The sequence below is a fragment of the Gobius niger genome, assembly GCF_951799975.1.
Source record: "Gobius niger genome assembly, chromosome: 22".
Classification (NCBI taxonomy): Eukaryota; Metazoa; Chordata; class Actinopteri; order Gobiiformes; family Gobiidae; genus Gobius; species Gobius niger.
The window spans coordinates 19,939,407-19,966,983 of NC_136873.1; the positions used below are offsets into that span (position 1 = coordinate 19,939,407).

Genomic DNA, 27,577 nt, shown 5'->3' on the forward strand with positions numbered 1-27,577 from the left:
GTGTTTTGGCATTTGTTGTAGCTTATAATGAAGACTGGACCACAAGTTAATTTAAACAAACGGTTTGAATTTGAGAGTATTTTAGATACATTTTGAACCCAACAGACCACAAATGGTGAGTTAAAGTGCATCTCACCCATTAGACACAAAGTCTGCTAAGAAATGTGTCCATCTGTCTTTAGTTTGACCAAGTGTGGGATGTTTCACTTCCTTATTGGACCCCGACAGGAAATGACATAGAGGCAAACTCTTTGAAACTGTTTAAACTGTCAATTCAGACGGCATCTTTGGCATCACCCATATATGGTCATTTTTGAACAGTTAAGGGGAAAAATGTAAACTTTCTCTAATAGGCTATATGCACAGTTTCCCCACGTGACGTCTTCCTGGACAGTCAGCCAGACCTGGACGTCCTGTCACTGATCGTTTACATTCACAACTAGCAGGTTCCCACACAAATATAGAGAAGCTCAGGATCTGGTTAAGGACAACGAGTTACTGATGGAGTCACAGCAACGTGTTACAAATATCATGTTCACTGTGAATCTGCCCCAAGGGAAACGCCAGCGCTCGTAAGGGGCGGAGCTTTGATCTTAGAGCTAAAGGCTAGTGTTGAAAAATGATAATATAACATGTAAACAAGTAAATATTATTTAAACTACTAACAGGATGATTCTGTTTTGCGCAGGCTCGTTCAAAACTTTGCGCTAGTTTTATTTTTTATTTCGTGTTAGCCGCGTTAGCCGCGTTAGCCTCAAGACAAAAACATCCACCGTTATGAACACGGAGTTTCCTCCAGTGAAGTCGTTACGTCTCATGTAATATTTTCTGCTTCAGTCACATCTGAACTTTTACTCGCTGTCCTTTACCAAATCTTAAGCTATCGCTTCATTTCTGTGGGACCTGCTCATTTTTAATGGGAAGAGATAACGGACAGGAAGGACAGCGTCTGGCTGACTGTCCAGGCGGAAACACGTGGGGTCACTGTGCATATGGTCCATTATTCAGACTACTTTAACAAATTCTGAATTATGTACATTGTATCTTTATTTAGTAGAAAACAGACACGGAGAGGAGAAAAGTGGTTCAACAGCCTATAAATACATAAATAACAGAGAATGCTAACATGGGGCTTCATGTTAGCATTCTTTGTGTTTGGTGAAAATGTTGGTCCAGCAACTGTTTACTTGTAAGTAAACAGTGACTCCGGGTAAACCAGACTTTAAACCAGTGTAAAAGTATCTATTTTGAAAGAAAATACCTTAAAATTATGTAAAGGTCGATATTTCTGGGGAAAAGGCCACAAAACACAGACTACAGTGACTTTCAAATTTACTCACAGCGGCACAATTTACTTTTTTACCCGAGTAAAGATACTTCATTTCAATATTACTCGAGTACAAGTAATAACTGTACTGAATGTATATAAATATGTATGTGCTTCCCGCCTCTGTTTTTTTTTTTTAATCTCAAATCTAATCAAGACTAATAAGGCTCTAAATAAATTCAACCTGAGTGAGACTAAAGTAAAAACTTGAGTGCGTATAAGTTTGGTATAAACAGAAACTGGACTTAACTGGTCTGGATGAATGTTTGTACAAACTGCCAAGAGGACGTATTAGGGTTGTGAAGATGGACGGGGATGGATGAGCAACATCACGCTGGAGAGCCACGCCCCCTCCTGTCAGAAACACGCTCTGGTCTTCTGTAGGCCTTGTAAACCTACAAACTTTGCAGGGATTTCACTGTAAATTAAATCACGGATATAACTAATATGCACACTAGTGTCAGTACCTGCCAGAAGCCACGATGTGTTCGCCGTAATTATTAACGTAAAGACGCAGCTGCTCTGTTTCTCTCTCTCTGCAGCTCAGAGTTTAACAGCGCGTGGTTTTGCTTTGCTTTGCTGCGTACGGAAACTTAAACCGTTTTAAAATGACGAGATGGCTCTCACATTGGAGCTAGATGAGCGCGCATGGGTTTGGATTATTCTCACGAAGGACTGAGAGAGGAGAGAGAGAGGAGAGAAAGAGGCGGTGTAGGAGTTACGAGGCTACGAGCTCACGGACCGGGCGGCGCATGGAGCGGCTTAAAAAATGTAGCTACGACGCAAACTTCTAAATATTGTCCCGTTCACCCACCCAAATGCAAATAATAAGCTCCGATTTACATTTGTATTAGTGTGAGAAGAGCCTTGGTATTGAGGAGTTCACGTTCTGAATAAGTCGTTCTCCTCTCAGACTTTACGCACGAGTTTTTCTTTTGCAAAAGTCGTGTTCCGTGACTCTGTTCAAATCATGTTTAGTTTAGATCCATTTATCCTGTTCATACTCCACAAGACGCGAGAACTTTGTTCTCGCACCCAGAGCTGCGAGAACAAAATGACATCAATTTGTTCTCGCAAAAGCAGCTCTGGCTGAAGGCCTCCTCTCACTCCACAAGACGCACGAACTTTGTTCTTGTTCTTGAGGCAAAAAGAACAAGAACAAAGTTGGTCTGAGCTCTGACATGTCATACTCCACAAGACGTGTTGCTGCCGAACTGCCACGCCCCCTTTTTTCCGTAGCCAAAACAATCAAGGAATTACAGAAATAAAACCAGCTATATACCAGCTAAGATTGACTTCATGTTTAGCCACATCCCCCGCTGGTTTATTATGTTAGAAAACTTTAACGTTTAAAAGCTCACCTCCGTGTCACTCGGTAAAATCATGTTGTTTGACCCCCGTGTAGCCTCAGTACAGGTCTTGTCCATCCAAGAACCTTCACTGAACATGTTGAACATATGACGTTTCCCGGTGTTTGCTGAAAGGCTCTAAGATGTACAAGCTTGGTATTCCTCTGTCCACGAACCTGAACCACTTTTTTCACACATTTCTTTTTTCGGGAAATAAGTGAAACATAATGCAGACTAGAAAAGGCTTTCGTTCTTTCTAGTTTATTCAGCTTTCGATTTAAAGCATGTTTGGGCTCACGCGTGTCATGACATTTAACATTTGATTAACAATTTATTTTAAATTTAAAGCACAATAAATCATAGAATTTGGAGCCTGATGTGTCCGGCACAGTTACGTTAAACTTTAAAACATGATCCACACAGTTTGTTAAGATCTGCAGGCGTTTATTCTAAACAGTAAGATGGAAGCTGTAGCTCCGACACAATGGAACATCCAAACGCACAGGCAAAACCGCAATCTTCACATCCGGAAATCTGGTCACTTCCCCGGATGTTCGGAGAGCTCAGTCGTGCAACATTCAGTAAAACAATGTTCCGAGTTTCCCTGTGATATTAGGACTCCAAAATGTACTTTCAATCAAATGTGTGTTCCTAGTGTTAGTGAACCACGCCCTCTAGAGGCACGGAACCACTCAGAGAATTATGAATAAATAAATATTAAAATTACATAGAAATACTGTTGCTTCAAATACATTTTAAACGCATAAATACAAATATAATAAACTCAATTAAAACAGACACAACTCCTGCCAAAAAAAAATGGAATGGGTTAATCATTGAAGAGTTATCGAATTTTTTATCCCAAAAATGAAATAAAAGTTAATCACAGATGCTGAAAACAATTCAAAATGATAGCTGTGATTAAAGCACCGTGATTCCCAGAGATGATGGAGTGGGTGTGAATGCATCATGGACAGGGGGGGTGGTGCCAGTGTGGGTTCAGTCTCCGAGGGCCCCCACTGGAGCACACTGGGATTCAATAACACTGTGCAGTATCTGAGCCGCTGGTGTATGAACGCAGCTCACATAAAGTGCAGTACTCAGTGAAAAGGACGAGAGAGAAGAGTTACATGAATGTGTGCCAGTGTTTCCCAACCGGGGACATGAGCGATTATCAGGAGTTACCTGATTATTACAGGTGAGACTGACCTGAGGAGGAACGTTTCTCAGCACAGTAAGTACACAACACTCCAGTAAAGACTGAAAATGAAAAAAAAGAGTTTAGTTGTTCACAAAATATTGGCAACATCCTCAAGATATGGGGTACTTGGAGTTGAAATGAACGATTTAAGTGGTATGCGAGAAAAGAGTTTAGGAACCACTGAATTAAGGACACAATGCACCATCAAACATACTCACCAGGGACCAGGACCAAACCCAAAGATCCAACTGGACCAAAGACCAACAAAGAACATTTGACAAAATGACTTTGAAACTAGATCTGTCTCATTCCAAACTTACAGTACTTGCATATATGTCTCCACATTCTACAGCAGTAACTATAGTAACTGTCTCTTGTGTCATTGTCTCTGTCCTTACTGGGACAGTCCAGATGAAACATCATCCAGATGAAAACTGTCACAATGCTCAGTGTCTCCTCACCAGGTCCAATTGTTTTCTCATAAAGGCGTCAGTAGGAATGACTTTCAGCCATAAGATTTGTGAATCCATTCATTTCAAATCACGATCACAGAAAACATTTGTCAATTTTCTTTTTGGAGATTTCTTTCAAAAGCTGAGCATAGAGATGTATTAATCCTTGCCCTCGATCTGAAATGATGACATCAATTCTAGAATGTTGCATTTTGCATCTCTGGCAGGTCGACTCATTGCCTGTTTTCAGCTTTAAAAAAAGTGATTGACATTTGACTTTGTAACGTTTTTCTCATTGCATTTGTTTATGTGTATTGTGAGTGTTTTACCTTTAAGCTGTTTGCCCTGGTCTGTGTGTCCTACACTTCGGTCCACAGTGTTGTTTTTAAAGTGCAATAAATAAAGTTGGATTGGAACGTGAACGGACAGCTGGGAATTCCACCATGGTAACTATTTTTTTGGCCGTGGCTTTCGGTTAATATCTTTGTCATTACTAGGTTTATCTTACTGGAAACAAAATGTTCACAAAATTCAGTGTCTTCTCTTTCAGGAAGTGTAAACCAGGTCCAATTATTGTTTTCATAATAGCAACAAAATGTGGTATAAAGGACTTTGAGCAATAGGATGAATATGGTAGGTTTGAGGACCTTATCATTCCTAAATAATGACCAGAGAAAACATTTGTACATTTTATTTTGGAGGATTTCTTTCCAAAAGAGCTCTGCCTTCTAACTTGGATAATGACAATGATAATGATAATTCAAATTGTAGAATGTGAACGCAACCCATTCAAATAAAATCTACAATAAAGTCTTGGGTCATTGCTGATGATATGTTTGGAAGAGTGTATAAAATAGTTCATGATATAATGAGATGATAGGAAAGGCTTAATAGTACCTTATTTGTCACGTTAATACCTCACCGATAGCTTTCTTATTTGATGGTTGTACCTTGGAAGTCGTTTGAAAGCGGCTTCTGTTTCTGTTTTAAACCTGAATAATTTAAGATGGGGGTAATTTCCTGAAAAGCAGCGTGATTAGGAATTATTTATCGGCTTGTCACCTGACACTGTTCACCGCAGCTCCAGAGAACAAAGCCCTTTTTCATTTCAAACCAACTCCGGGCTTGCAATCCACTTACCACCAAAGCAAGACAGCACAAGTCCAAACTTTTTATCTTAAACACGTTTTTACTTCACTTCTTTAATCCATTTCTGTTGTTATTGACCTGATATGGGAGACCGTACTGTAATGTATATTATTATCGGTACGTTTAGAACATACTGTTGTGCTAATGTCATCGATCTCTTTGATGTGGACAACGCCCACCGATCACAAGCCTTTTATGTTTTCCTCTTGTCCCGCCCCCTCAGCCAATGAAAGTCGTCCATACGCCCGTAGCCCATGGCAACCCCAAGGAGCGGGCCAATCGGAGCGCGGCATCTACATCTGGACGCCATTTTGTCACCTTTCCCCAGCGGCGGATGGATCCGAGTAAAATCCAGGCGTTTCAGTCGGGGGCGTGTTACTTTCAAGAAAAACACATGAAAAAACATTTAAAACAGAGCGGTTTCGCTAAAGCGTTTTTATTGTTATATTGTATTGATTAAAGACACACATGAGGGTTACTTTTATTTGTTTTATTATAAGGAAAAGATGTGACAAATGTTATGTTACTGCCATTGCTTTGTGCACTAAAACAAAACATCAGGGTTATGTTGTTGTTGGTTTTGAAAATAAAGCATTTAGAAAAAGAGTCATAAATCAAATAAATGCTTGTTGCCTATTTTCAATTAATTTATTGGGTGACATTTTACACAGCGTGGCATTAAGTCTTTGTGTAATCAGAGGACATTTTTTATAAGGTATATATCCACGCTACTATTATTTCATTCTTAATTAATTGTATTAAACTATTTTGTAATAATTAATTGTTATGTCTTTTTTAACTAGTTATAATCAAACCTTCACAATCGAGAAAAAGAATGATTTTTTATTTTTTTTTGTCCTGGTGCGATTGTATAGAGTTCGGGAATGTGACGTCATATCGCTAAGCATTATGGGATTAGCAGCCATTGTAAACTAATGGAGATTTTAAAAGTTAAAATACTGGAGTTATTGTTCACATTAAAACACTTGAAGACCACAGTGTGTTAGATGCATTCACCAGCAGTAACTCTGCAGCTAACGGAGTCGTTCCACTGGTTTTTTCTCCACTTTTTATACTGTTTTTAGCTAATGTTAGTCTATGGAAATGTATGCTAACAGCTGCAAAGATGGCGGATCTCCATGGCAACTGTGGACATTCCCGAACTCTATAACATATAAGTAAATAATCAATTTAAGCTATAAGGCTTTAGGGCAATAAAATAAATCAAGATAAAAAAACAAAACAAGATATGGTGGGTTGTAATAAATACGATGGTGTATGAAATATAATATATATAAATAAATCTACCTCAATAACAGCGTGAGTTGGTAGAAGGTCAATAACTACGTACTTGTGCTAATACTAGGATAAAATCGTAGGATAACATGTTACATCATCCTATTTTGTTTAATTTGTTTCATTAACAAAAATCACATGTTAGCCCCAATGCGTTTAGGAATGAAATGAAAAGCTTTGTGAGGCCGTTTAAAGCCTTCGCGTAACTGAACGAAGCCACTCCCGCCCGGACGAGCCGCCTGGGCGTTACTCCGCCTGCCTGTGTACTCCTGTGTACTGTACTGTGGCCGCTGGCTCGGACCTGTTGCTCTTCGCAGTTCCGCGTTGTGCAATGGATGGGTGAGTTGAAAAACCCCTTTACGATTTCCTCCCTTTTTTTCCTCCACTTCAAACTCCGACACTTTTCCTGCACCGCTCTGAAGGACCGAGGCGCGAGGATTCCCCCCCCCCGTGTGATGTTTTACTCAAAGCGGCTTTTCTTCCACCTTTCGCTGAAGTAGTGTTTGTAGCATCAGGAAGCGGACCCGTGTGTGGTTAGCATTAGCATTAGCATGGACACGGGCCATTTCCAAGTCAACGCCGAGCTCCATCCGCACGGTCTGGTAGGTATTGTGCACGCATGTGGCTGCTCGCACGTAGACCCAGGCATCGACACAAAAGAACGGGCACATTATTTGTTTTTTCGCCGTTTTGTAGATCCATATTTACGAGCAGCGCACTCAACTTGCGAACACCGCCCACCGCAGTGCGTTACGAAGGAAAACATGGCACTTGTTGATGTCAAAAACAGTCTTTATATGTATCTACGCCCTTTAAAACACCACCCGAATTTCACAGCAAAGCGAGGGGATGAATTATTCACGCGATGGCAGCTTTTAGAACGGTTGTATTTTCATGGGGACTCGTAAATCTCCATAAATCAGCAGTTTTATAGGGCGTTTTGTCATTACAGAGCGGAAGTCCCAAGTTCTCCCTGTGCGATGCTATAAATGTTTTATTAACGACTCTCAATGGTAACCCGAGTAGTTCTGGTGTCGCTGTCTCAGCCCTCTCATGTTGTTTTAATTAGAACTTCAGTCTGATTCCTTATTTAAATCCACCATGTGACTGTAATGTAATTACGCACACAAAGGCATAGAGCGGGTTTATTGCACAAGCAGATTTAGCCAAACGTGTCTCATAGAAAAACAATTTTGTTTTGCATTTCTTGCGTGGAATAGATGTAAAAACCGGAGTGTCTGAACCGAATGGGCCAGGGCTGTCGCGATAATTATTATATCGATTTATCGTTCAATAACAACAGATAGACGATGATACATTATTGGGCACAATATTTATCGCCTGCAGCATTTTGTCTCCTTTTTTTCTTTGTAACATTTTGACTTTTACTTCAACTAAATTGTGCTTGATTTGATATTTTATGTATATGGTGCTTGAGGAGATAATTATGTGCTTTTAGAACAAAGGTTTACTGTCATTTTATGCTTGTTGTTGAAGTTGAAAGTATCTCGTATCTTTAGAGTCTATAACAAAGTTTGTTGGGATATTTTCCTGGCTGAATATGGCAAATAAAAAGTATGGTGACCGGCCTAAATGCGGTTCTGTGACCACATTTATGGCCCCCGTGAGTCCTGCTGAAAGAAAGGTACTAGTTTGTTACTGTTTGAACTAAATTATATTGCGACATAATGTCAATAACAAGCATGGCGTTAGACAGACTGAAATTATTATTGCATGCTTGACTTTTAGAACAAATATGACCTTTTCTTACGATGCCCTGACTCTGGAAATATGTCACACAGTTTGCTTCAAATATTTTTTCAATATGTGGCCTTGATCGACAGTCGGGATGTCACGATTGTACATTTTTGAGTCATGATTATTCTGAGGATAAATATTGTGATTTTGCAATTATTATTAAAATAAAGGAAGAAAACTACAGAAAACCCCTCCTGGAACCGCCACCTTAACGTGGTGGAGGGGTGAGAGCGCCTGAATGATCCTGGCTTCGTGCCCCTGGTAGGGTCTCCCATGGAATAAAATAATGATTTTAAAACAATAAATGGGCCATAGAATATTATTATTAGCCACTACAGGAGCTGATCGTTGTGAATGTTTTCAACAGACCCTCTATAATAAGCTATTCCTCTGATCTCATGAATTCAGTAATAACAAAAGAGACTAAACAAATAAACCAATCAGCTGATTTTCATGTGCTCGAACAGTTTCACTTTCGTTTTCACCATGACATAAACAAATGGTTCTTTTGGGACTCTTCCTTTGATAACGTTATGCAATTATCATATATATCTATCAGATTTGCACAATGGATTACTGAACCTGCCGCTGACTTCACCTTCTGAGGTGGATTTAACACTGGGCCGTTTCTTCAGCCTGAGTGTCACATGACGCGTGATGGTGAACCAACATCACGATGCAGAGCCTCTGTGGTGAGGCCACGCCCCCTCCTGTCAGAAACACAGGCCTAGGACACCTAAAAACTTTACAGGGATTGTACTGTAAATGAAATCCCGGATAGAAGTTACTAATATGCATGTTAGTTTAAGTAGCCTACCAGAGACATGAAGTGTTAGCCGTAATTCAAATACAGATGCAGCGCCTCTCACTTTCTGACCGCGCGCTCAGAAACAGCTTCACTGTTTAACACCACATGGTGACGCTTTGCTTTCGCACGGCAAATACAAGAGCTTTAAATTAAAGTGCCGCGATGGATCTCACATCAGAGCTAGCTGTGAGCGCATGGATTTGGATATTCTCACAAAGGACTGAGAGAGAGAGAAAGAGAAGAGGTGCAGGAGGTACGAGGCTACGAGCAAACGGATCATGCGTCACGTGGAGCAGCTTCAAAGACGTAGGCTACGATGCAAACGTCTAAATATTGTCCCGTTCACCCACTGTTAAACATTACGTTAAAATATAATACATTCTAATAGATAAAATGATAAGCTTCAAATTACAATTGAATAAGTGCTATGTGAGCCTTGAGGAGCAGATGACGCTCTGAATAAGTCGTCCTCCTTAAACACATTTCTGTTGCAAGATTCCTGTTCCATGACTCTGTTCAGATCAGGTTTAGTTTAGATCCATTTATCCTGCAATCTCACATTTTTGCTCATGTAAATAATATGCAGCCTATACAGGTGCTCGTCATATAATTAGAATATCATGAAAAAGTTCAATTATTTCTGTGAAATATGAATGTGAAGCTAGTATATGATATAGACTCATTACATGCAAAATTACATATGTCAAGCCTTTGTTCCATTTTCAAAATATTCTATTTTTATGAGATTTTTCATTTGGGGTTTTTACAAGCTGAGCCATAATCAAAATGATAACAAACAAAGGCTTGACATTTGTCACTTTGCATGTAATGAGTCTATCATGTATTAGTTTTACAGTTTAAGTTGAATAACAGAAGTGAAATGCACTTTTTCATGATATTCTCGTTATATGATGAGCACCTGTGTATGTATGTGTGTGCGTGTGCGTGTGTGTGTGTGTGTGTGTGTGAGTGTGTGTATAGCATATGTAAATGTCTTTAGAAAAATGCTTGTAAGAGAGCTGGACAATATCCTCGTCCATCACGATGGTTCACTGCAAACATCAACTGCCAGTTTAGGGACATGACCCAACCCTAATGACAGCGGTTTACCAGGGGTCCAAAAACCCTTCCCATTGACCTACCATCAGCTTTTATAACCGCAGCAATTGAAAAGCTGGGTAATGTTGACATTCCTTACCAAACGTATTCCCAAGACAATGAGCCTTAAGCATCAGAGCCATGTCACTGCGGCGACACGCACACAGATGGTGCTTTGGCTCTGGTGGATAAATGCAGTGAGGCTGATGTTGGAGACTGAGGTGGGATGCTCTTTAACTGGCACATGGGGCGCAGCAGGCGGCGAGACGGGGCAAAGCAGAGCTGTAACGCTGATATAAGGAAGAGGAATCCAAACATGCTGTCATGCAGTGTGTATTCATTAAAAACAACTTCTTTCTTTTCACACAAAAAGAGGAATGAAAGTGAAACTAGCCTGGCTTGAGGTCACCGCCTTCACCCCACACCCGCTCCACTCCAGAGTCCAAGAGGAGTTAGGCCGACCCACCCCATTTGGTAAAGTGAACTGCAGTAATATCCTCTAATTGCTATTGCATAAGAGCGTTATGTCGAACTATGAATATCACTTTGTTTACTCAGCTGGTTCTTGACAAACAGAATTGAGTAGTTTTGTTAAAACTACTTGTTTTGCCTAGTGTAAATCTAGCTTGCCTTTTTGCCCCATAGATACAGACGGCATCTCTGGAATCGCCCATATATGGCCATGTTTGAAGCAGTCAGAGGGAAAACAACAGGACAAAAATCTAAACTTTCTATCATTACTTAACTTCTTACCAAGTCAATAAAGGACTTTTAATCTACTTTTTGCACGCAGTGTTGCCCATGGTATGGGCAAATGCTGAATTATATAGTTTTATACTAAATGAAGATACAAAGATATGGAGAGGAGCAAAGTGGTTCAACAGCCCATAAATGCATAAATAACAGAATGCTAACATGATGCTTCATATGTTAGCATTAATCAGTTTGACGTTTTTTGCTGGATGGGTTATGACTTTGATATTGATGTTTTTTTTATTACATGAATGTTTCCAAACCTGGGCACAGTTTGTCTTTTGTGGAGTCATTTTTAAAAATTTGGTGAGATGTCGACTCAGTGAAACTGGTAGATATTGCTTGAGCAGAAATGAGCGTAGTGCTTACTGTAGAGGAGCTGACCTCTGTGTGGCAGTGTGCGTTAAAAGAAGCTGGTCAAAGTGTGAACTGTGACTTTGCATACAGGGAAATGTTTGTAGTAAATGTGCTCGTCTCTGTTGGGTTACTGTTGGAGGACTTCTTAAATTTCAGTTTTGTCTTTGCTCCATCCTCTCCTCCATACTCCATACCTAATGTTCCCTGAGTATGTCAAGTATTTAACCCCCTGTGGCCCCAGATCTCTGTTACTCGTGTGGTATTTTCTGTACCAGCGCAGAGCTCAGTTCGCGGTGACTAGTTTTTTTGGGTTGTTTCTTGCTCGTGTCCCGAGGCCTTGAAGCCGGTTCCTCCTCATGATGCCTCGCTCCACTGAACACATCCGGCTCATTCAAACTGAGACTGTGGAAGTGAATGTGGTTTGTGCTTGGAAAATCTGTTTCAATAAAGGCTTTTACTTTGATAGAAACATACCAATTAGGAACATTTTGGTTTATACTAATGTTAATTGTTTGTAGTTTTTATGGTAATAGTAGTATTTTCTGCAATTCGCACAACTTACAGTAACGTCCTCTGAGGTCATTTGGTTGGTTCGTCAAACTCCAAAGTCCTTAGGTGATTCTATCTCGTGTGAATCAACACGTGGAGTTTTCAAAGTTGTTAACCTGCATAATGAAATCTCATCAGGGCAACAATGATTGAAAATGTATTTAAGCGTCCATTTCATGCCCTATAAGGAAAAGACTGTAGGACTTTATTTTTCTATTCTGTTTTTAATCTACTTGAAGTTGCCTTCAGTGATGTCTTTTTCGTCAGTAGGTGGAGTAGTGAACCCTGCTCTGCTCCACCACCACCACCACCCTCCCCTCACCTGGTTTACGTCCGTCACCCACGCCCCTCACTCCCCTCCACACAATAGACCACATGCTGCTGAATGCATTCAGTGAGATATGAAATCTCATTCATTTTGTTTGCAACACACATTTAGCTGCGAAAATATGATCTGTAGCAAAGTGAACATTTTGAAACTTCCATTTATTTTCTAAACTTCAACTTTCATGAAAGTTTTTTCGGCATTGAGAACATAAGATTTCCATTTAGAACTAAGTTTACAGCGCAGAACTTTTTTTGTTGAACGCCTCAGCCTTCTGGTGCTGCTTTGCTTTTTAATCATAAGGAGGAAAAAGCCCTGACAGCTCCTGCAGATGTTGGATTCATATAAACAAATGGACATTTCAGGAGGATTTCAGCTGCATCAGAGCAGGTCACTCAGATGTTTATCAGTTCACCATCTTTATATAAACTTCTATCATTCACGTGTTTGTGTTGACATGGTGCGGGAGACATGTGGGGATGGGGGGTGTTCTGGGGGGTGTTCTGGGGGGTGCGGCGCTGGCCTCCTGCTGACGAAGGGGGGACACGGACTGAGCGATGGTGCGAGTGGTTTGACGCAGCAGGTGGAGTGAGTGACGGAGGCGCTGGGCCAGGGGGAGAATAGACAGAAAGTGGTTCGCGGTAGCTCGAAATCTGATCAAAAGTAACGAGAATGGACACGCATAAATATCCGAGTCCTGATCGGGACGTGGTGTCCGATTCCGATCGAGTCTGTTACCACGTGATCGGGCCCGATTTCCGATCACGTGATCGGGACATCCCTAGTTGAGTGTGGCGCATATGATGGCGCATCTAGCGGTGCTTGATAGGAATGCAACAGTGCCGGACCGGCAAAACGGGGGCACTTAGAGTAGCTTCAAGAAGAAAACCTGGATTTCTCACACACTGGTCAATGGTGAGATTTTCAGTTAGTTTTCTCCCTTATTGCTCAGTGTTCTCGCCAGCGCAGTTGATCATAGGAGCCCCCATGCTGTGAATTTCTTCCTTCACGCTGCGATTTTGCCCTCTACGCTGTGTTTCAGCCAACGAAGGGGGGAATTTCTGTAGTTTTTTCCTTCATTCATCGATATGCAGGAAATAGTTTTTGTTTTCGGTGGAGCTCACCGTAAAACGCTGCTTTACCTGCGGCAAATCTGAAGAAATGAAATATGCGCCAATTTTGTTTGTTGCATTAAAATGTAGTGTTTCAGTATTAAAAATGGCATTAAATTTGACTTGCTTCTGCCTGTAGAAACCGTGTGGGGCGTGAGCGTAGTAGCGCAGTGTGAATCGCACGTGAAGATTATTTAGCAACTGCAGCACAGACAAACTGATTCTCCTGTAGCCTACTGACCGGCCAGCAGCCAGAGGAGGTGGGGCAATAAGCAGCCAGAGGAGGCGGGGCAATAACTCTGACTGGAGAACATGTCTTTTACTCAAACAGAAGAGGCATAAAACAAGAGAGCCCAAGTAACACATGAGTGTCTCACTGGGTCACGGAATCCTCATTTCCCAGAGCGGGTTGAGCTGGTCAGAAAAAATTATTAAACTGCGTCTGATTTTAACATCTTTACAGCAAGTTTTTGGGGGAAATATGAGGAATGGGAAGAAAAAGTGTGAAAATGACTAAAACTAAGGATCTCTTTCTGGCAACTCTTTAAAATGTGTCTTTGCCTCTTGCAGACTTGTATCTTGTCGCTGCATGAAGCTGAAATCAAAGAACCATGTTTGAGGAGTAGCTCAATGCTTCGTGGTGTGAAAAATCAATCACAGGCTATAGACAAAATATGAAAATCGTATCGAATCGCAAAACATTTGGCAGAAAAATCTCCATTAGGTTTTGGAGTTCAGTGAGTTCACCTCGGCTGAACCGCTCGGGAGAGTGGAGCGGTTTGGGGTCGAAACACCAAGTGATCAGCGAGTCCCGCCTGATGGAAATCTCTAATCCTGATCACCACAAGAGGAAACGGGCAAAAGGACGCACTGGCTTCATTCATTCTCAAACATCGCTCGCTGAAACTTCAACCGTTTGCATTTGTGGTACGATGTAGCGTCTCAGAAAGTATCGCGATAAATGATAATATTGAGTATAATGCAAATAGTGTAAGCAATAAAAAGAAAACTGTAAGCAACTATTTTAACTGAAATGTATTGGCTTTTGGCAAACTAGAAGGGTCAAAATATTCTAGGACATTCTATCCATCTGTGCTTCTCAACCTTTTTACATAGCGTATCACTCTCACCAGGTTCTGTGTTTGAACTAGGCCTGTCAGGATTTTTTAAATAATCAATAACACTAATATTGCTATTTCATCTACATTATTGTAGTTAAATATTAGTTAAAAATATGTAGTTAAAAATATACTGACTGGGCGGTGGTTCCTCTCGCTAACGGTAGCTCTGATTAGCTCTGATGCACTGACTGGGCGGTGGTTCCTCTCGCTAACGGTAGCTCTGATTAGCTCTGATGCACTGACTGGGCGGTGGTTCCTCTCGCTAACGGTAGCTCTGATTAGCTCTGATGCACTGACTGGGCGGTGGTTCCTCTCGCTAACAGTAGCTCTGATTAGCTCTGATGCACTGACTGGGCGGTGGTTCCTCTCGCTAGCAGTAGCTCTGATTAGCTCTGATGCACTGACTGGGCGGTGGTTCCTCTCGCTAACGGTAGCTCTGATTAGCTCTGATGCACTGACTGGGCGGTGGTTCCTCTCGCTAACAGTAGCTCTGATTAGCTCTGATGCACTGACTGGGCGGTGGGTTTGCTTCGTTCTCACGTTGGACATACCTGCAGTGACATACATGTTGTTATTCTCTCCGTGATGACTTCTTTTAGTAGCGCGGTACTTTGTTTACACCCCGCCTCCCTCCAAAAGCAATATTGACTTTACGCATGGGGGGGTGGGGTTCGATGGATATTGCGCTCACTCAGCGCTGTGATAGCTTCATTCTTCTGTTTATTTTGGGCTAGAGACGTTTTTTTTTACATACTCAGGAATTTATGCTCTACAGGTGCCGGGATGAAATCATATTGCGGGCCTTATTTCTGTCTTGTATTTCGTATCTGAGGCATTTTGTTTGCCTCTCTTTTGGTCTTCGGAGCTGACATTGCTGGCCCTTGTGGCCAGGGGCAACTCCAAAAGACACTTTTGGTAGACAGGATTCTAATGGGACTTCAGACTTTCCTACAACGTTCACCACAACCGCCTCTAAAATCCTGCACTGTCACTCAAAAAGGTGTTAATTTGGGTCTGAAGCACCGTCATGCACGAGCTTAAAGGGATATTTCAGGATTTTTGACATGGGGCCTCATTTCCTTGTTATCCAGCGTGTTGCTGATTCAGGAGATGTTTTTTTTGTAACTCATGCAGTTCTTATATTTGAAGAGTTTCGTGGCGCTAGGCTAATGCAAGGCGAGCGCATTTCTATGGTATCAGCTAGCCTGCATTAAAAACAGTGTGACCCGCTCCACAGAGCACCTGAGGCAAATCACTCACAACACCAGACTAACCATATACATGTCTGTGTTGATAGAGTCATTTCAAGCATTTTGCATTTAAAATAACCTTTATCTGAGCAGCATCAGCTTCGTGGTTGTATAAGCTACGCAGTGGCGGAGGGATCTGCTAGAAAATAGTCCCTCAAAATGCGACCATTCATGTGATGCAGGTCAGTTATATTCCAAAAATTATTCTATCGACACAAACATTTATATCGCTAGCAGTTACATGTATGACCTGAGGTGGCAGTAGTGAGTATAAAATGGCTAACTTGCATCTTGCCCCTTTCAGATGGTGATAAATATGTGATTATTCCCAAACAGTCATAATACTCCGTCTCAGTTAGTGCCCTCAATGGTTGTGATCAAAAACCCAAACCGAACTGGAGCCAGTGTTCTCTATTAAAATGAATTTTCCTGATAAACATCTAAAAGGTCCACTATCCAGCTAGATTTGTCCAAACACACCACAAACTCTGACATTTGACCCGCCCCCATCTCAGCTTGGAGAGGGGAGGGCAGAACTGAAGCCATTTTTGTCCGTCTTTATTTTCTTTTTCTAATGGTCCACTTCCTCCTCCTCCGCGCTCATCCGTCTGCCGTCTGTCCGTTTTTTAATGCGGCTAATACGCAGTCTGCCCTGTTGTTGTTTAGGGTTAATTCTCTGGTTATTGCATGTGTGTGTTTTGTCCCTGGAGGGCCGCCGTAGGACGTGCTCCGCGTCTCGCTCATTTCCTGTTAGCGCGGAACAATATGAGCAGAGATAAAACAGCCCAAACGAAATGAAAACAATGAAGAACAGGAGCTACTGCGGCGGATCATGTCAGAATGTGCTGTTTGAACGTCTGCAATTTGGAATCACAAAGGCTGCAATTATTTACAAGGTTTCATTTTCAAACCAAATAATGCTCTGTCTCCATGATGTCATATGGCGCTGCAGGTGAATAGGGAACAAAAATAAATGTAGATATTTATATGAAACTTTGTTGTAGATTGCAGACATAAATGTGAGGGGAAGCATTTATTTCAAACTTTCTGTCATATTGTATAAAAATGAGGTCGTTTATGCATGTAAACAAACAGTCCAAAAACATGCAGGTCAGGTTGGCCCACAATACTTACTTATTCTCAAGTCGACAAAACCTCATAAGATAAACATCGTAAAGGGAGAGTTTGGTATATTTTTAACTAAGATGTTAAAACTAAGATCTGTTCTTACATCGATGATATTACATTTACCAAATGTTGATCAATATAAAAAGCAAAAAATCAACTCTGCCTTTCTGACTAGTTTAATAAAGTGATGTGAACATAAGCTTGAAAGATACAGTGTAGCTCCAAGTTTTCCCTTGAACACTGTTGTGAAGGGAGGGATCCACGCAGGAGGAAGAGGAGGGACCAGTGATCAGTGCAGGACACCACGCTCTGAAACGGTGACAAACTCAGAAGGTGCTGCACTATTTCAGAGGAGACCGAAGGCAATACTCCTGTTTCCTCGGTGCTCAGGTTGGCCGGGTTGGCTCAGGTCGCCCACAAGAGCTGAACTTTACGCCCATTCAGGATTCCTCTTCATAGGTTTGATGTTAATGGCCAAGAGAGGATGCTTGCATGGGTCTCTGGCTAAAAAGTCATCTGCACAAATAGCTTCAATTCCAGTGGCGTTTGTCGTACAACAGCGACATGCTGTGGTCAAATGTATAGGCCCCCATGTTGTTTATGCTATTTTGTGGCTTCTAGATCATAAAATCTCTCCGGACAGCCAACTGTTGCAAACAGTGTCACAGCGATACCATGCGCACATGTAGCTTTAGCAGGATGAGGAAAGGACGCAGCCTCGTCGTACACTTAATATAGGCTATGTCGATTGGTGACGATCACATTTTAACATGGCCGTTGGAATGGCATGGCGTACTGTGATGGGTACAGAATATCTGATCAATACAAGCGTTGAGACAGATTTTGGTGTGGCGTTCAATCCAATCCACTTTATTTCTATAGCACATTTTATATGTGTTTCCAAAGTGCTGCACATAAAATCGGCAATATAGGAATAAAAAATAATTGAATATAATAAAATCAAGTGAAACCAAACTATACATTCAGCTAAAACGATTAAATAGTTTAAAACATAAATAAGATGCAATAATAAAAGAAATTTAATAAAATTTGTTCAAACAATAAAAGAAAATTAAAACAATAAAAGAAAATTAAAGACAAGAGACGAGATTTAAAACACTCCAGGGTGGGGGCCGTACGGACGTGGGGGGGCAGAGCGTTCCACAGCTTAGGGCCGACAACGGAGAACGCTCTGTCCCCTCTGGTTTGTCTTAGGAACCACGAGCCGGAACTGGCCCTCAGACCTCAGAGCGAGCGCTGGAGAGTAAATTTGGATGAGGTCTGTGAGGTACTGAGGGGCCAGTCCATTCAAAACTTTAAAAACAAACAATAAAACCTTAAAATCAATTCTAAAATTAACAGGAAGCCAGTGCAAAGAAGTGAGGATTGGTGAAATATGTTCATATTTTTTGGTTCCTGTTAAAAGCCGCGGAGTTCTGGACTAACTGCAAGCGGTAAAGAGCATTTTGGCTGATCCCTGTATAGAGCGCATTCACTTTGGCTAAAAGACGAAGGTGATAAAAACTCGATTTAACAATGGCGCCGATCTGTTTATTGAGTTTAAAATCACAGTCAACAATGACGCCAAGGCTGGTGGCTGAGGGACGGACATATTGTTGTAGGGGACCCATGTCATTTTGGGGGTCCCAGGGGCCAAACACCACAATTTCAGTTTTTTCCCTCATTCAGATTTAAAAAGTTGTGAGCCAACCAAGCCTTGACGTCACTTAAGCACTGAAGTAGGGGTGTCAGGGGGCTGTTAGCATTTTTTCTGAGTGGCATGTAGATTTGGCAGTCATCCGCATAAAAGTGATAGGAGATGCCGTGCTTTTTAAAGATTTGGCTCAGGGGGGGGGGGTTTATAAAGTGCAAACAGTACAGGTGCGAGAATTGAACCCTGGGGAACTCCACAATTGAGGGGAGCAAAAGACGAGGTGGAGTTGTAGTGTATGGGTTAGCGCAGGTGTCCTAATCCACACTTTTTTGAACAAGTGGGGTGGGTTCCAGACTGGTTGATTTTTCTATTTATTATTATTCTTTGCGTGAAGTGTAAAAGACGCCAAAGCACTCATATGGTAAGCCTTTATTGCCTTTTATCTCAGGTCAGTACAGTATCTTGAACAATGAACATCACACACAACTTATCGGCTATTGGCTGATCTAATGCCGATTAAAGGCTGATATCTCCGTATCGAATGTGATAGAGACTTCCCCTTTTCTGCTTTGGAAAGAGCTCAGTCAGAGCCTTAAAATGAGCCTCCCACAACTTCCTGGCCTTTTGTTCACCTTGGATCCTATTTTACAGCATGTCGCAGACTTTTGCTTTTCATTTTGGAATCAGAAAATAGACTTACCATTTGTTTGTTTTGGAATCTGCCGATTTTTGTCTTTAAAAGGAGCTCCCTCTAAAGATGACTAAACATGACTGTACTGAATAAATCAACCCTATGCCCCTAATAAAGCGCCCCCTGCTGTCACAGTTCAACATTGACACATTTTACAGTTTGGAAGCTTCATAGAGTTTATTATTGTGTGTGTGCCTCTTTTGATGAACTTTATTCTGATCATATAGTGGTACTCAGCCCTACTTCCTGACATCTGATCCCTGTCTAGTCCTGGGTTGATCCCCGTTTTTTTTTTACACATGTGTGACTGTCATTTTGTCCTTGAGCAAAGACGCTTCACTGGTCTTCCCCGTGTCCGGCATTATGTAGGGAATGGCTGAATACGACCAGGAAAATTGATTTGAATGTGGTTTCGTGGCATTTCAGGCTATGGCGTGAATAAAAGATCCAAACTCTTGCTTTGTTCACCTAACCTTTTTTCTACTCGCTGCTGCTCTATCCGTCCATTTTTCTTTTTGCTTTGAGTTTGCACGCTTCGTATTGGCTCATCCGCCTTTCTTTCTCCACAGCAGTGTCCAGTACGAAATAACAGTTGGTGCGAAGGTAGGCCCTGCTAACGCTGATGCTAACGCTGATGCTAACGCTGATGCTAACGCTGATGCTAACATTTGATTTTGCTGTGGTTTGCCGTGTTGTTGTTGTTGCTGCAGTCAAGTTTAGCACAATTAAAGATGATAAACTGTGTCCTCAGATTTGAACTGGAGTACCTGTTGTGCATGTTTTAGGTTGATGCGTTGCTGTGTGGTTTACTTGCCGTGGTGTTTGCAGGTTCAGTCCCTGTTAAGTCCTGTGTCAGACCTGTTTTATACCTTTTTTCGTCCCGGGCTGTAGTCTTTTTTCATTTCCGTCGGAGCCACAGGAAACTCCATTTGTGAGTGTGATTCGGAGACATTCCTCCTCGGCTTTGATCAGATTAGCCCGGAAACACTCAGATTTAAAATCAACTACTTCTACAAACCGCTGACTCAATGTAACATGGAGAATTTCAATCTTCTATTTTTGCATCATTCAGGCTTTTAAAGTGTTCTGTGAAATGCCTTACATGGGAGTTAGTTAGTGTTCGGTGCCGCTAAAGGACATGTTGATGGAGTAAACTTAAAGTGAACGTTTGTAGGAGGCTCTTAGTGCTAATGCTACTTTCTGATTGGATTAGACACAAGACAAATATTTATTAACTTTACGATGAACAAAACACTTTAGAAACAAATAGTTTTTCATCAAAAAATACAAAAAATGATTTTTTTTTGCTCTATTTGAGTCTGCAAATCAGAAAACGGTTCATTGATCACTAAAATAAAGTATTTTTTAAAAATCGACCAGTTATTGGTTAAACATGTACTTATTTCAGCCCTGGTCTGGACTGATGTTGTGTTGGTAACTAGGGCTGGATACTGTTCGATACCACTACTTTAACGACATCTCATTTTCGGTACCGGTGCATTAACGGTACTTTTTAGATCATTTATTTTCTGTTTTTCATCACCTCCCCCAACTGGAGCTTTTCGGTCGGTACCGTTTAACAGTACCCAGCCCTACTGGTAACTAGGGATGGGACAATAAACAATAATATTGTTTATCGCAAGAAAAAAATGTGACAATTAATCGATCGTCACATTTTTTAATAATCGTGATTATCGTGCTAGAAGATAATTGCTAAATCCATCATGTAGTGCTACGTTATAAAACCTGCAACAATGACTTTCTATCGATTATGGCTATGAAAAGATTAGCTGGTTTTCATGTTTATAATTTACTGCAAGTTAGTTTTCTTTGGATGAGTTTTGAGTTGAATTTGTTTAAATATACTTAACGGGGTCTCATTCAATAGGACATTTATAGGAGACAATGTTGCCCAATTCTCATCATTTCTGTAAAATCTGAAGCTTCAGTGATTTTTTTAAACCATAGGCAAATATCGTGATAATGTTGTTAATTATTTTTGCGAAGATAATCATGACTCTAAATTTCACTGTCCTCCCATTCCTACTGGTAACAAGTACATTTCTGACCTTCCACTTGGAGCGCTGCTCGAAGTGGCCAATGCACTGAAAAGGCTTCCACTTTTTAGTGCTGATGTACCAAAACCAGCGTGGTTAAAAGTATTTCACCTACCCCACATTTTTCAGAAATAATGAAGCTGTTTGGAGCTGGGTTTTAAACAGTGCTAGGGAAGGTCAAAGTGCTCATAAGAACACTGTTTACCAAGTGTCTTTTTGAGTCGCCCATGGCCACCAGGGGGTGGTATTACAGCAATGTCAGCTCCCCGCCATGAGGACCAACGAGAAGTCTGGACACCTGGCTTCATCTCTAACACGGAGCCTGAGCTGCTTACACTGACTGGAGAAGCAACCCTCACTAAACTCTGGACGAGAGCATGTGACCACGCACGGCTCTCATACTTTAAATTCTTTACTTTTACGGGCAGACAGGGTTATTTCCTTCTAAGAATTTTCCTCCAAGCTACTAAACCAGTTTATAATACAACCTCATCAAAATGTGCCCAACACCGCAGACTGAGTGTGCACTGGCCGACGTGAAGTACTCAGCCTTTGTCTCTGCTGCTGCCGTGATCACTGAGACGAGTCCGTCGCACACTTCTAAAGACTCAGTGTTGAGTTGATGCATTTGGAGACCACGTGTGGGAGGAGATCTCTTTAACCAAATCCGATTTAGAGACGAGCCCTGCATCCATCACTGTCCGAGTCCACGCCACGCACAGAGAATAACGCCCTGGTGCGGAGAGGGTGACTGGGCGTTTCAGACGCGGATTTTAACAGACTATTTGAAGACTTTTGAAGGCGTTATTCTCTATTTTCCTGCCACTCAGACAGTCAGTCGCTGTAGAAGACATGGGTCGGACACAGACCAGAGTCCGGTTTCTGTTTTATAATTTATGTGAGCTCCAGTGACCAGATGTGGGTTTGTGAAGGAGGAAAGGAAACTCCTGTCCCTCTGAAATACAAAACAACAACAGGACATTCAGAGCAGCGTCTTTTATCAATGAAGGAAGACTTTGTGGAGATGAGTTCTGAGTTGAGTAGAGATGAACAGATTCCGCTGTTTTAGATACTTGGGATTTGAACATTCACTGTGTATGGGCAAAATTTTCGGCATTAAGTCATGGAATGAGTTTGAGGCCTTCAATGTAATTAAAGCTTTAATTTTGACTCCAAGTCATTAAAAATCTGTACATTTTCACCTGGAGTTTTGCTTTGAAACAGTTAAACTTTCATTCCTCGGTTTTCTGGACTGGATTCAAATCTTTAGAAATCATAAATGTGCACGGTGGCGCTTGTGCTACACAGCAAGAAGGTCCCGGGTTCGATTCCTGCCCGTTTTTTTTTTGTGTGTGGTCGGTTTCCCCTACCACAAAAAAAACTCCCCTGAAAAAGAGACTGTTCATCTCAGTGGTACCTTCCTGATGAAGTAAATGTCAAATAAAACTAGACTTTCATGTAAGTCTGGGGTTTTTTGGCATTTAGAACATAATACTTCCTTTTAGAACTAAATTTACAGTGTAGAGCTTTTATTTCCCGCAACCCTTGAACGCCTCACACTCTTCAGCTTTAAGTCTAAATCTCTTTCTTGATAATAATGACATTGCCCAACTCTTTTTACTGCCCAGATTCATCAATACTAAATGTACGGTCAGTGATTCGCGAGCCTTTGCTAAAGAGTAAAACACTACTTCACCATCAGAGTTAAATTGAGTAGTTTGGATCATGATTTCAGATTTATGGGCTTATATAATGTTTATTTAACACAAAACTTGAGTGAACTTCCAGTATTTTACATTTAATATGCCAAATTAGATTTATATTTGGTCTTGGGGTTGTCGCCATGCAAATTGGGAACCACTTCCCCAAAGCACATTCAGCAGTTTTAGGGTGAAATTGTTCAAAAATAATTTGCTCAAAAGTTTCCTGTTGAATCCAATTTGCTCATGAATATAAAAAATGTTCCCTTGATTTTCCTAGTTGGATTAAATCTTTGGCAAATCTATTGAGAGCTTTTGCACCATGTTACAATGATCAGGTCTCATGAAAAACACACCTGGACTGCATTTTTTTTTTTTTATTGGCAAAAACAGGGAAAAAAATAATAATTTGAGCTGAAACAACCAAATCACTTCCTTTTAATTAGTGCTGGCCCTGGCCCACCAGCATCAAAACTTAAGCTCTGCAGATGTAAGTTATATTTCTTTTCCTAAACGTTTTATCCGATACCCGGCTGGTATTATTGAACCGTACCCAGCCTGCTGCGGCCTGTATGAACCTGGTTGAGTCTCTAGTCCTCGTGTTGCTGTCGTCCATGTGTTTTGCATCGAGCTCGGTGGAATTCCCCTGAGGCCATGTCTCCTGCTCCACCTCTTCTGACACATACTGCCCTTCTCTGCGTTTGCTCAGAGAAAATGTCGGGACAGTGTTGTTACTTTCCCGTTTGCAATGATGGTTTTGTAGGAAAAGTTTCTCGACATTAAACCATTTCAAAAGCACATTTTTGTTGTTTGTCTTATTACAGAGTGAGGTTTTGACACAAATCTTTCTTTTCTTTTCTTTTTTACCGTCACTCTTGGAGAGATTTTGAATTATTTCACGCTAGAACCAAGCTGCAGGAGCCGTCACAGTGAAATCCAGAATGAACATGAGGCTGAATGTGTCTCCCCCTTGTGATTGCAGAGAGGATCTGACGAGCTTCTGTCCAGCGTCCCCAACGGCCCCTATATCATGAGCACCACAGGTAAGAGCACTCGAGAGTCGCCCAAGTGTTCAGTCAAGAACTTGTGACGTTCCTTTGAAGCAGGGCTGGGACCATTATGTTCCCCATATCGATCCATCTCTATTTTCGATTAGATATTTTTGTTTTGAAGATACAAACAATAAACGTGGCCGCACCTGTACTAGCAAGTAAACTGTAGCTGATTTTACACTTAAATTCCCCAGATCCGCGTTGTCGATTCGTGTGTAGCTTTACAGTCTATGGTGGCTTCCTGTTTGTTAGTCACAGTATTCCCTGGGCAGCATCACGGCGCCCCAAATTTTTCCACAATGTGACAGGACTGGCCAATTCTCCTGTTGATTAAAAGGCACCACACAATTATCGAGATCAATGTTTATTAAAATTGCGATTAGATAAAAATTGTATTATTGCCCCGCCCTACTTTGAAGTCATTTTTCTCAAGTGGAAGTAAAAGGTTTGTGTCCAAAATAGTAAAAGTGTTGGAATCAGTCAAAACATAACATAAAATCAAATTAAAATCCAACAATCCTCAAAGAATTGTCCCTGAAATCGGATAAAAGATTTCTTCCTAACTCTCCTAACGCGTTTTAAAGAAGCATTTCCACAAACCACTGCACCGGTCACTCAGCTGGTCAGGCTGAGTGACCGGTGGAAGAAGGAGAAATAGAGCTTGGACTGATTGACACAAAGCTACTGACTTTAAACAGTTCATCAGGACCTCTAATGTCGGCCTACAGCTCAAAATTCATGTTTTACTGAATAAACAGTTAGTAAACACTACATTTTATTGAACATGAATTATTTTCATCACCAATTATCATAGTAGAACGTTCTCATGCTGTGATGCATTTTGGAAACAGGAGATGAGCCCCTGGTCTAACGCACCACCTGACTTGAGAAACTCGTTCTCAAAGACTTACTTTTAGTCATTATTTGGGTAGCACACATATTCTGAATGGCTTCGGCAGAATTCAAGCGAGCCGTTTTAATCTAGATTAATCTAGATTAATTTCAAAATTAATCTAGATTAATCTATGCCCACCTCTACTAATCATGTTCACTCTTTAATCCTTACAGACAACAAACAAAACAAACAAACAAAACGTTGGAAAAACCAGGAGAGGGGAGCTGAGTTCTTCTTCTACTGTCTCAAACAAAACGAACTTAAAACAACCACTAGATGGCGTATTTTACTAAGGAATAAAAATAACATTCTTCACAGTGAACATAACAGTAGTCGTCTAAACTGATGGAGAAAAAAAAAGGGATTTTAAGACACACACTAAATGACACACAATCGTGAAGTGAAACGAAATTTATACATAATTTATTTTATTTTTTATAAATATAAAACTGAAAAGTGGGATGTGCAAAACTGTCTATTCCCCCTGAGTTAATACTAGGGCTGTGCCGGTTTGGATTTTTTCATACGGTTTTGCGATATACCGCTCATTGGCGTCAGAAGCGTTTCGAAGGTGGGGGGGCACATTTGAACAGGGGAGGGGGGCTATCCAAGCTCCTGAGCCGCTGTTCTCCTGCCAGACCTGGCGCTTTATGAAACACTGTGTGAATTAGGCTCTTATTATGAGACGACGCTCATGTTCGCTGATCATTTATTCAGCTTCAGCCTCTTCACTCCGACCATCGCAAAAAACATCTCTGCGCTTTATCTTTATATTTCCCACAAATGCAGATCAAACTGAGTGAAAGGAGAAAGGAAGCAAACATTTACCTGTCAAAGGAATTGTTCTGATATTATTTGGCTAAGTTAGAGTCCAGACAGCGAGGTTGAACACGCGTGTTGACCGGTTTAACACTCGTGCCAGCCCGGGGCAGTTTCCCCAAACTCAGGCTACATCAGCTTCATCACCCGCTTTGTAAACACATCCAAAACTAAAGTTCCTTACCTTAAAGGTTCTGGTCAGGCCTTTGTACTGATGAAGAAGGAAAACACGTCCACCTGCCCAGGACCACGAAGAGTCCTGCTCCTCTATGATAATCCGTGAAAAAGTCCAAAAACACGAGGCACGAGTGTCCTTGTGCTTTGGTTTGGTCAGATCTGCCAGTCCGTCCAGTGATCAGCCTCTTGTCTTCGTAGTTTAGCCGTTTCCCCCCGGTTTGCAGAGCCATGTTTACATTTCAGCCGCTCTGAGGTGACGGAGTCGCATAAACACAGTCGTGGCGCGGATAATGCCAAAACATTTTTGTTATGGAAAATGAAACGCTGGTCACATTTAATTGTTCGCCCTCGCGTCGCCTGCTCAATAGGCCCAGTCTAAACTTTAAGTGACTGCGTCCTGCTCATGTGCATATGGAGCTGTATCTCTGCGCTCTCGTAGGCCTGATGTGACTGCTGCACCTCACCTGCTCAGGGCGGCTGCTTTTTCATTTTATTTTCACCTGTGGCTGGTCTTTTTTGAGACTTTTGTTAGTTTTTTCGTTGATACACTTGTTCTGGTATATTATTAGTTCCTTTTCTGGTTAAGTTTCATTTACTTAGTATTAACTAGGCCGGTTACCGCCCCAGGCCTAGTTAATACTTTGTGAATCTGTCTTTTGCTGCAATTTCAGCTGCAAGTTTGTTGGGGTTTGTCTTTACCAGTCCTGCACATCTTAATATACTGTCAATGCTTGACACTGGATTTTTTTCTCAGCTCAGTTAGATTCGATGGAGAGCGCTTGTGAATCTTTCCACAGATTCTCGATTGGATTTAGGTCTGGACTGTGACTTGGCCTTTTCTCACACATGCCATTGTTGCCCTGGTTTTATGTTTATGGCTGTTGAAACTGATGCTACCACTACATTTGACAGTGGGGATGGTGTTTTCAGGTTCGATGTGTAGTGTTATTTTTCTTACTTTTTTGCATTTAGGCCAAAAAGGCCCACTTTGGGCTCATCCAGCCAAAGCACCTTCTTCACATGTTTGCTGTATCCCCCATGTGGCCTCAGGCAAACAGAAAAAAGGGCTTCTTATGGTTTTCTTTTTAAAATGCCACTCTTCCATAAAGGCCAGATTTGTGCAGTGTACGACTAATAGTTGTTCTGTGGACAGTTTCCCCCACCTGAGCTGTAGCTCTCTGCAGTTCATCCAGGGTCATCATAGGCTTCTTGGCAACAACTGTGGTCACTGTCCTTGTTCGGTCAGTAAGTTTAGGAGGACGGCCGGGTCTTGGTAGGTTTGCAGTGATGCCAGACTCTTTCCATTCCTGGATGGTGTTTTTAACTCCTTATATAAAACCGAGTGAGAGACCTGGATGCATCAGCTGTTGCCGACCTTTCACCAAAACATCCGGCGAAAATTGCGGAAATAAACAATAACAGTGATCGCTTGTATGACTGGCTGTAGCTGATTGCTATTATGGCATCTGTAGGTTTAGCTAGTGTTAGCTAACTGTAGT

General features: G+C 41.4%; 1 protein-coding gene across 2 annotated transcripts in view; it reads left to right on the forward strand.

Annotated features, from left to right (window-relative positions):
- The first annotated feature begins 7,039 nt into the window (after positions 1-7,039).
- The window catches only part of LOC306981369 (polypyrimidine tract-binding protein 1-like), a 33,281-nt gene continuing 12,743 nt past the window's right edge, over positions 7,040-27,577 (forward strand). The window contains exons 1-2 of one of the 2 annotated variants that reach the window (XM_079580969.1): positions 7,040-7,113; positions 24,118-24,178. In XM_079580969.1, coding sequence (XP_079437095.1) covers positions 24,166-24,178 — 13 coding nt within the window. In that variant the 5' untranslated portion in view covers positions 7,040-7,113; positions 24,118-24,165. Of the gene's footprint in view, positions 7,377-24,117; positions 24,179-27,577 lie in introns of both variants that reach the window. The other variant, XM_079580968.1, reaches the window with a different exon arrangement.